The 11279-nt window shown below is 33.3% G+C and overlaps 2 protein-coding genes across 3 annotated transcripts; one reads left to right on the forward strand and one right to left on the reverse strand.

The window, feature by feature from the left end:
• On the forward strand, positions 1-4523 carry LOC123213840 (mitogen-activated protein kinase 9-like). Its single transcript, XM_044633450.1, has 11 exons — positions 1-238; positions 549-598; positions 920-1328; positions 1402-1529; positions 1677-1736; positions 1891-2040; positions 2180-2335; positions 2456-2593; positions 2699-2772; positions 3755-3856; positions 3933-4523. The coding sequence occupies exons 3-11, from the start codon at positions 923-925 to the stop codon at positions 4162-4164; spliced, it is 1446 nt and encodes a 481-aa protein (XP_044489385.1). The 5' UTR covers positions 1-238; positions 549-598; positions 920-922; the 3' UTR covers positions 4165-4523.
• A 1736-nt stretch (positions 4524-6259) lies between these two features.
• LOC123213841 (nudix hydrolase 25-like) lies at positions 6260-9432 on the reverse strand. Of its 2 annotated transcripts, XM_044633452.1 has the most exons (7): positions 9299-9432; positions 9021-9170; positions 8800-8850; positions 7948-8040; positions 7383-7477; positions 6613-6718; positions 6260-6521 (listed from the first exon to the last, which is right to left on the reverse strand). In XM_044633452.1, exons 2-7 carry the CDS (start codon positions 9084-9086, stop codon positions 6417-6419), a joined length of 516 nt encoding a protein of 171 aa, XP_044489387.1. In that variant the 5' UTR covers positions 9087-9170; positions 9299-9432; the 3' UTR covers positions 6260-6416. The 2 variants fall into 2 exon arrangements, with proteins under 2 accessions (XP_044489387.1, XP_044489386.1); XM_044633451.1 differs by lacking the exon at positions 9299-9432 and having other exon boundaries at positions 9021-9254.
• Positions 9433-11279: the final 1847 nt, after the last annotated feature.

The following is an 11279-nucleotide window of genomic DNA, read 5'->3' on the forward strand; positions in this document are numbered from 1 at the left end:
CTGAACAGCTGAGACCGCGGGGCCTACACTAGACTCGTCGCTTTAAGCTAAGCGCCATGAAACACCAACCATCCATGCAACGAATCAGATCTTACCCTCACAATTCTTCTTCTGACGCAAAACGACGCTGTACGTGATACGACGACACGACGGTCGCCACTCGCACCGCCGAAGTTTCAACTCTCAGTCTTCTGAGCTCCACCTGTCACTGACTCAGATCTCCACCGCGTTTGACAAGGTAAGGCCTGTCGAGTTACGCCGATATTTTTTTTATTTTTTTATTATTTCTTCTCTCTCTTTAACGTTTCCTGTATTCTCGGCGATAAGATAAGGTACGCTTTTTGAGGATTTTCTTTTTGTCTCTTTTTTTAATTTTTTTTTTGAAGATTTGATTAATTTACTAGTTACTAGTACAACAACTTGACAACAATTCAATTTGCCAACTTGAAATGTTCAAATTCGGTAGCTGCAGCTTCGTGGAAACTGGAAAGTTCTGTATATAAGGATACGCTGGCGTTTTGTTTAAGTTGTGGCGTTTCATTTTGCAGGTTTTTACCACCGACAAGCAACTTCGTCTTCCGTATTTACCAACTCAACAGTAAGCTTCCGAAATTATTTATTTTGGTTGGAATTTTGATGGAATTTTCTTCTATCTTGTAGAATTTTGCTGTTTTATGTGCGTATTTTATTGTGAAATTTCTGAAATTATTGATTAGTGAAGAGAATCGATCCAGCGAACCGCTATTGATGAGATGGAAATTTCTTCACAAGAAAATAGAAAAAAATATATCTATTTTGACAAGTTTAGGAACTGAAAGATGTTAGACTAGTAATAAGGATGAATTTAACAGAGAATTTAAAATATGCTTTTTCTTTTTCTGGCTTTAAAATATGAATATAATCATATTATTTAATGCAGAGCATGTTTGACAAAGAATTCTTCACGGAATATGGTGAGGCAAGTCAATATGAAATACAGGAAATAATTGGGATAGGAAGCTATGGTGTTGTTGCATCTGCTTTGGATACTCATACAGGGGAGAAAGTAGCTATTAAGAAGATGAAAGATGTGTTTGAGCATGTTTCTGATGCCACGAGGATTTTAAGAGAAATCAAGCTGCTTCGGATGTTGAAACATCAAGACATTGTGGAAATAAAGCATATAATGCTTCCTCCTTGTCGAAGAGAATTTAAAGATATGTATGTTGTTTTTGAGCTGATGGAAGCTGATCTTGACCAAGTCATTAAGGCAAATGATGATCTCACTCCTGATCATCATAAGTTTTTCTTATACCAGCTTCTTCGAGCTCTCAAATATATTCACTCGGGTTAGTTCTTTCTTATCGCATCGTCGTCGATGTAATAAAGATCTTTCTGATGGTTTTGTCTTCATTTTACCAGCAAACGTTTTTCATCGTGATTTAAAGCCTAAAAATATTCTTGCTAATGCGGACTGCAAACTGAAGCTTTGTGATTTTGGGCTTGCACGAGTATCATTTACCGATGCTCCTTCTGCTATTTTTTGGACTGTATGTGTTTCCTTCATTCGATACAGTTGTCACTTATTGTGCTATTTTAGCATTGATTAGCTTTTTTAATGCACTAGTCCTTTAACAATGTGTTTCCTTCATATTAATGTTTGTCTAGCCTCTGATCAATATATTTTCTTTTCCAAGGATTATGTGGCGACTAGATGGTATCGTGCTCCTGAACTCTGTGGTTCATTTTTCTCCAAAGTATGGGTTACTGATTTTGTTTTCTTATATATGTGGCCCACAAATTATTTTGACAACTAGCTTGCCTAGATTCTTTGAGTTATAACATATTTTTTTTGAATGAAATTGCTTTAAGCATTTAGTAATGCGTTCTCTGAAATTTCTTCGTCTGCAGTACACCCCTGCTATTGATATATGGAGCATAGGATGCATATTTGCAGAATTGATAACAGGAAGACCTTTGTTTCCTGGGAAGAATGTGGTGCATCAACTGGACCTCGTGACTGATTTGCTTGGCACTCCTCCCATGGAATCCATAGCAGCGGTTGCTACATTGATCTATCTCTTTGCTTTTGCAGAAGCTTTTGTTTAATTGATTTCCTCTCAAGTTACAACATAATTCTTATTAGAGTTCTTGTCAAAGTCATTATCTCACCATTTCCAATTGTTCGTCATGGCCACAGATTCGGAATGAAAAGGCTAGAAGATATTTGAGTAGTTTGTGGAAAAAGCACCCAGTTCCTTTTTCACAAAAATTCCCTGGTGCAGATCCACAAGCTCTGCATTTACTGGAGCGCTTGCTTGCATTTGATCCTAAAGATCGTCCAACTGCTGAAGAGGTAAGAATTAATGAAACCAAGTTTACATGGCCTTTTATACGTCATTATTTTTCTGGAATGAGTATATTGTAAATGCTTCGTGCATCTCTTTCCTCACCCTTGTCATTGTTCTCTTAACAGGCTTTAGCTGATCCATATTTTCATGGACTGGTAAATGGGAAAGATGAAATATCTAGGCAACCCATTTCAAAACTTAAGTTCGAATTTGAAAGGAGGAAGCTGACAAAAGAGGATGTGAGAGAGCTAATTTATAGAGAGGTACTGGAGCAATTGATGCTAGCTTTTTTGGCTTTACATTATTTCACTTTTATCTTAAAGTGCTTTCCTTGCCCTTATGGTATACCTTATGTTAAATTTGACCAGATTCTAGAGTATCACCCACACATGCTGCAAGAGTACCTTCAAGGCACAGACCATACTGGCTTCATGTATCCAAGGTCAGGAACTAAAACCCTTTTTACTGCTGAAGTTTTAATAGATGCTGAAACAGAAAGTGAGGAACCCTTGTTCAGGTGCCATGCATGGTTGTGAAGATATTTCTAAAAAACCTAGAAATTCTTTGAATAACCCAAACATATGATTGGCCCTATGTCAAAAGCCGTTAGTTTGTAAATGTATCACTTGTGTTGAACTTAACAGGATGCTCACCATAGCGGAAGGTTCTTGTTGATAAGATAAAGCTGTCACCAAACACGCAATGAATGTGATTCAAGTTTATGATTAACATTAATGTTGAAAGATTTTATCCCAAAGAAATGAAACAAGTGTAAACATTGCATGTATGGGTTGTGTTTCTCCATTTCCTGTCTAGAAGGAGACTGTCATCACCTGTGGGTTGTGGCTTTGAAATTATTAAATTTGTTGATGGCACTAGTTCATCATTCTCATGGATCTCTGTACCTTCCAAGTGTTCCTTTTACTACATTCTTTGTCATAACCACAGATCAGTCATGGTATTTTTCTTCCCCAGTTTCAGTCAAGACCCATGTTCTGACAGTCCACTCCAATTTGCAAAGCGATTTTCATTTGTTGAACCTTACAAAATCATCAGATAGGATCAATATAGGACTATGTTAGATGAAATTTGCTTAATTGCTAGCTTTGTGGATGAACAAAACTTATGAAAAGGATTTCGGAACTTAAGAAATCTGAGATATTATTGCCTTCTTGTGGGCATTTTTAGTTCTTAAGCAAATCTTAGCAATGAACAGGACTTGTACCGTAGAATAAATTTTAATGTAACCAGTTGCTATTTCCTTTTTAAGAATCCTTTTCTGTATAACTGAAGTTGCAAGCTACTCGCTAAATTGATTGTGGCTTTGTGGGGTCTAGAACTTGGCATCTGGTTATCTTCGTACTTGTTATCTCCTTCTCACTTCTAAGAAAAAATTATTGACTACCATTTACTTTTTTCTGCAGTGGTATCGAACAGTTTAAGCGACAGTTCGCCCGTCTTGAGGAGCAGTATGGTAAAAGAGAAAGAAGCATCCCACTTCAAAGAAAGTATACTTCCTTGCCAAGGTAAAGTGGTTAGAAAAAAAACACGCCATGCATTATATCATTTTTTGTATCACTGATTGCTTTCCCTTTGTTACAGGGAAAGAATCAGTTCTGATGATGAGTCCACTGATCTAACTGATCTTGCAAAAAAGCGAACTGCTTCTGTTACTCGGGCAACTCTTCAGAGCCCTCCAAAATTGCAGGATTTTGCAGAATTGAAGTCTGCTAGTCAAAATGCTCCGCAGAATGGCTCTAACCATCGAAACTGTGGCGCCCTCTTGAGGAGCGATAGCATAAGTTCTTCAAAGTATGTCGACGTGAGCAAATGAGAGGCTCCTTAATTCACGGACAGAGACAAAAGGGAAAAAGGTACCTCATAAACCATGATCCCTTTATTCCTGGAAAATTCTTCTAAAATGATATGTTATTATTAACATACATTAATTTTTTATGGCCACTGATGTTATGGGACCCAACCAATCTTGACAGATACACTTCTGTAAACCTAATTTTAGAGAGAAGGCTCCTTACTCTTATCCCTCCTTATTGACCTTCCAAAATTATTAAAGATGGTTAACAATTGGACAACTAATTGTAGACCAATTTGTTAATCTTCAAATGTTGTATTATCTTACTTTATATGATTGAAAGTTTAGTATTAGGCTCTCCAAATAGCTATATTGAAGAAGTCTGCATCTTTTGTCAATAGTATGTTTGAATTAGAGTTTTACTATTCGCCAAATAAGGGATTAGTTGAACAGTCAGGTATATGGTTTAAACTTGGTTTTAAGAATCCGGTTCAGACCATCTCGTTTGACCAGGTTTTGGATACCAAAACCGGATTGAACGATCAGACTAGTTAAAACCTGCCGGTTCACATTTGCAATGGCTGGGTCTTAAACCTGAGAGCCCAGCCGTTACACAACATTGGAAAGCACTATAGGTCACACCATGTTTTGATTTTATGGTTTTTTTTTTTATTTGACCTATTTTTTTTTACATATTATAAAGAAAATTAAAAATTTTACATTTATTGAGACTTGAATTTAGTATCATGCTATTGATTGACCCGAATTGGCCAGTTGATTGGGTCAACATCTGATCTGGGTATGAAACCCATGCTCCCAAGTTTTGAATACAAGTTTGTAAAACTAAGTCTGGATTATGACAAAAAGATTTTTACAACTCATTCATTGATGAATTGATTGCTTATTGAATTGAAAAATAATATTACACCTATAAACACAAAAGTTAATTTGTGATAATGTGATTAATTTATTAATATAGATAATTGCATTAGAATTCAATGGCTGGTTAATGGGCACACGATTCACCAGGAATTCTGCCATGAATTTCACTACGGGTGGATTTGATGTGAACTAAATTTGGGTTTGCTTAACTTGGGTAAAATTCATGATGTATGGTTCAAGTTTTAGCTCATTCGAGTTTTGTGTAATAGCATCAATGGGTCGCTAACAAGTTGGATGGTGTCGTTAGAGGATAGATTAGTGTTGTCAACAATATGAACAGTATCCCTAAATGAACAAGCAATCTTCAATCAAACTACTTAGATATGGATTCAATTTAAGTTAAGTCTAAGTTAATTCAAGTTTAGATCAAATTTATAATACGTAATTTGAGCTCGAGTTTAAGCGCGTTCAAATTGATATACAACATTATTAGAAGGTTGTCAATTAAATAAATAGTATTGTCAAAGGGTTAAACAATGTCGTTGACCAAATGAACAATATTATTAGATAGACAAATAAATAATATTGAGTCAAGCTGAAACTTCATATCAAATTGAGATTGACTCAGATTGGATCCACCCCTAAATTTCACATTCTTCATACAAGCTTCATCCATTTGCTTTCTCTACAATTGCACTACATTCCTTGAACTCTATGCCTTTTCTGTCTCCCAAGGCACTTTTCACTACTTCAATACCCAAAAACTTGGTCACCCAGGCTGTTGGACATAAAAACCTTTCCTGTAATATCATACAAAGTAGCTAAACCTCTCATTTTCTGCAACAAATTCAACACACTGCTTCTTGCCTCACTCAATTTCCCCATTTAAACAGCCTCTATTTCGCCTTTCTGCAATTCACTCTTTTGCCTCTCATTGAAAATGAATAAATAAGCATTTTATCTTTAGTTTTGACCAGAGGCCTTTTAGTCTTTTTATAAAATTCTTCTAACACTAGTGACAAGGATGTAAATGTTACTTTCAGAATCAACTGAACCTTTCTGTTATATTTTAGAAGACAGGTTGTTGAGGATCGATTGATGATTGAGAAAGGAAAGTCCACATATTTTCCCTGTCTCACACTTTTTGATGCTTCAATGCCATATCATAAATAAAATTCACAATCAATCCCTATGTTAAAGAAGGGAAAACAAAAAAAAAACCTAAAATGACATCTTTGGCACAAAAACTTTATTACAATAAAGCAGACATCTAATATTAAGTTCTAAATGCCACATCCATTTACAGAGAACAAACATCTACTGAACTCAAATTTACGGGGCACAACTGGGAACATGGGGAGACCATAGAAAACCAAACAAACACCATTAATTCACCATTTCGTTGACTTACATTTTGCAGCTCGTCCATTGCCGATGAGGTAAGGCCCGAATGTTTTCATAACTTCCTCGTAGGTTGGCCTCTTGTAGTCCACTGCCTGCAATCGATATAGAAAATGGTGTTTAAAGAGTTTGAAATGATATAGAAAATGTTGTTAAAATGATTTCAGATAAGCTTTGGCGGAATACCTGCTCGATAACTTCATCAGGACTTGCCCATTTCCACTCTGCAAATTCTGGGTCTGCATTTCCTAGCTTGATCTCAGTGTCATCATTTGTCAATCTCATTAGGAACCTGCCGGTTGTCCAGAGACAGTGTTAGGTCACCAATGATAGGTGCAACATAAGAATATTATTATAAACACTTATCCCAAGAACTCCAGAGCATCAGATATAACATGGTTTAGCTATATCAGTACACAAACAGATTTGAAGACAGTTAGCAAAGCCTCTGTGATTTGAATCATACTATTCCTCAAATTAGACTTTGGCACATCTATCAAGTGCCAGTCTTGGATCTACGATAGAAGCCGATGAGAGATTTTAAGGCAGCTTAAAGCTTACCAATACAAAATCAAATAGTTCTGATTTAACAGTCCCAGGAAAAGTGAATTCTAGCAACTATATATCAAATTTACACCAATGCTTCTCCCTGGTTATAAAGTAGATATAATTCCTATGCTCCTAATCATCACAGAAAACTAAACGAAGTTCCCCAGTCAAGTGTCTTATTGCCCAGACTTGCACTTATTTTCTACTGGAGCATTTTCAATGAACTTTGTCACCGACAACTAGTCTTATTTGAACTTGACAAATCTTTACATCTTGTCCCCTATCAAACGATACATGATCCTTTGAGCTATCAGACTGACCTTGTTTTCTTTTCATGATGCAATTGGACAAGAAATGATTATGTGTACGTACAAAAGAGTGACAACAGAAGAATGAGAAACACAAACCACTTCTGCGCCTGTCCATGCCATTCACCTCCCCAAAGACGATTCACCTTGGCTTTGACAGCAGGAGGAAAGTCATGAGTCAACCAATTCGGTACCTGATTTTATACAACATTGATTATTTATATGAACCAAAATATCCCCCAACGAAAAGTAAATAAACAAATAAAATAAAACACAAAATAGGGGAGTTTTGAATATTATGAAAGTTTCCTATATTCAAAAGGCTGCTTCTACGTCCAGTAACGTCATCACTGTGAAACTATAATTCAATATAAACATCAAAGAATGCACAAACCTAACTTCTTCAATTATTTTTCTTTCCTTTATAATCCAAATATCCATGCAGATATTCAATGTCAACAAAAAGAAGAAGAAAAAATCGTGTATCTGTTCCTACAACAAACATTATACACGCTTCAGATCTTTTTGATAATCCCCATTATGTCAAATGAAATACAGTCTGTAGCCTAGATAGATATAACAGCGTATTGATAGTACCACCAACAATGGTGAAGTTTGTCAAATAGCTACCTAGAGAATAATAGCACCATCTTTTGATACAAACCTCAGCAATAATTTCAGCTGACACTACTCCAGTTTCCTCTTGCAATTCCCTTAAGGCTGCAGACTTGGGGTCCTCACCATCTTCAATTGCCCCCTGAAATCAAGAATAACATAAGCAATCGATAAAAATAACTAAGCTTAAAAGATGTACACACAATAGGGCAAACATTAGAAGTATATAGAAGCACAAGGATGCAAATGAATTCATCATCTCTAAGCAACTAAAATCAAACTTCTTCTGCTTAGTTACCCAAAAAACCCAGTATAACTTAAATCTCTAAATGACCCAATTAAACAGATCCTCTGCCACTTCCTCTCCTAGCACTCAAGGCAATTGCAGTATTTCTACTTGGAATAAAGTGTATCACAATTGCAGTATTTCTATGGAATTATTTATTTTTCTCTAATTTCAAAATCATCCTGACAAAATACAACTAATAAATGATTATAAATGAATAAAACTACTAAAACAAAGGAATCTTAGTGTCTTATCTATAAAAATTGACGAGACAATATGAGATTAGTTGGTACGATTGTTTATTCTATCTCTTACTTTAAAATCACTAAATCATATATTTGTAGATTAGTTTGTATCGACACTATTATTTATTATAAATCTCATACTATATGTCCAAAATAAAAGTTCAGCATATAAAAAATTATACCAAAAACAAAAAGTAACGTTACTAAACACGATACCAAGCATTTACCTCATACTCATACAATACAAGAAAAAGACTGATAATAAATTGAGAGGGCAGACTTCCAGTTTTGTTGTTTTCGTACTATTTTTTCATAAATAATGAATAAATACATGAATAAAAACAAAATTAGCGTCTATCAGAAAAACAACCTGAGGCATCTGCCACGCTCCTGGAACATTCAACCTTGACGCCACAAAAACCTATCAAAATCCACAAATAAAAACAAATTCATCGCATCATATCCAAACATACATCAGACATGCATACATGACATGATATGTCACGGCGGACAAATGAACAAATTTAAAAATCGGATGGAGAATCGAGTAATTTCCAGCTTTTTCAGAGCTTGAAAAGATGAAGTAAGAACCTGAGAGTCAGAGTTGATGAGACAGACACCGACGTGAGGGCGATAGCCAGAGGGAAGGCCCTCCATTGACGACGTTAACTAATGGAACGGAACTCAGTGGAGAGAATTTGGAAACGGATCAAAATTATTATTGTGCTCTGTAAATGGAGACTGAAATTTTGAAACGAAGAAGAAGGAAGAGTAAGAATTTTGAAAAAAAAAAAAAAAGAGAAATAAATAAAAATTAAAATTAAAAAATGAAAATAAAAAGTGAGTGAGTGAATGAGACGCTCGCTGACTTAATGGACAAACAAATGGCTGACTCTTTTTATAGTGAAGAAAGTCTCTGTGCTTTCTCGTTTTCTCAAAGTGTTACGACTCTTATCCTGCGCACCCTCTGTCTTCGCACTCAGGTTTTTCTTCTTTTATTATTCCGTTGAGTGGGTTCGGACCTAGGGGCTGTTGAGGTAGGTGAGTCCTCATGTTGTTACGATGGACCTCTCTGGCATTTTTTTTTAAGTTATTTAGTCTTTATAGATTTATATACAAAAATATTCGCGTGCTAAACAAATTTTACATCTTATAGGAAGCAATAATATATATATATATATATATATATATATATATATATCAATAAAATTATGTGTACCCACTTTAGGTACACAAATGTATACACATTTATATGTGTTATCATGTGATTGGATGATTTTGAATTAAGAATAAAACAATAACCGATCATATGATGACACATATGAGTGTGTATACATTTGTGTACCTAAAGTGGGTACACATAGTATTGCTATATATATATATATATATATATATATATATATATATATATATATATATATATATATATATATATATATATATATATATATATATATATATATAAAAAATTTATCATCATATAATTAAGTGATTTTAATTAAAATTAAAAAAATACTTAATCATATGATAATACGTTATCTGTATACCCATTTTACATATTCAAAGTGTATACATCTAGTATTACTTTTTCGAAAAATAGTTGACAATTTCATAATAGATTTACTATCAGTACAAGTGATTTCTCATCACCGTCTAATAAATGTAATTCTGAGTGTTACGTAAGATAAATTAAGATACGACAATTAAAATTAGTTACATAATTACGTAATTTACTATAATAAAATTGATTAAATGTGTGCAAATTAGACATAAAATTTTAATGTAATTCAATTCATTATTATAAAACCTTTAGGGGTCGTTTGGTTATGAGTTTTAAATATTACCTTGATAATTTATCTTTTATTGCTTTGTTTGGTTTGTCAGTAATAAAATATTACAGTAATCTTCTATTACCTATACTGACGTGGCAAGTAATATAAGTGGTAATCTGATTACTATCTTCACCTTAGGTATTTAAACATTACCAAGGTAATCTTGATTTTATTATAATTATATTAGTATTTATTAATTTTTTGAGACAAAAATAAATTTATTTTTAATTAATATAAAAAATATTTAAAAATAATTATATTCAAGGCATTTAAATAAAATAATTTACTAGTAATATTTTATTATCTTTAACCAAACACAATAATTATTTATACCATCAAATTTTATCAAACATAATAATCATTTATACCCAGTAATTTTTTAAGTAATCTATCTTCAAGGTAATTTTTTTATTTTGATAATAAAATATTACTCAAATCAAACGCCCCCTTACGGTTATATTATTGATAACTTTGAGAAAATAACCTAACAAAACACTGATGGTGTTTATAAAAAAAGATTTTCTAAAAAATAACTTGATTTCAAAGAGAATCTATCTAGAGTCATATTGTTTATTTTTATGTAATTTAATATGTGTAATGATTTTATTGTTTTATCTCTTTATTCTCTTTTTTGTCTCTCAATTACTTTATTTATAATTTATATTTATAGGACGGCGAGAAAGAGTTATAATATTATTCCTACAATTTGAATTTTCTTTTCCTCAATGTAGAAATTTATTGGTTTCCCACATTCTCATGTTCACATGAGATAAGAGAGGAACGAAAGTTCTCATGTGTCATTCATCTTGTAGCTAATCATTATTTTATATATGAATAATATTATACATATTTATTTTACATATATAAATGAATACAGACTTATATATATCATTATGTGATTAACGGTTAGTTTATCATTAATTTAAAATCATCTAATTATTTGATGACATATATGCGTATATATCTATTTACGTATTTAAAATGGGTTTATATAGTTTAATTACTCATATATTGCTAT

The sequence above is a fragment of the Mangifera indica genome, chromosome 4 (genome assembly GCF_011075055.1).
Source record: "Mangifera indica cultivar Alphonso chromosome 4, CATAS_Mindica_2.1, whole genome shotgun sequence".
NCBI lineage: Eukaryota > Viridiplantae > Streptophyta > Magnoliopsida > Sapindales > Anacardiaceae > Mangifera > Mangifera indica.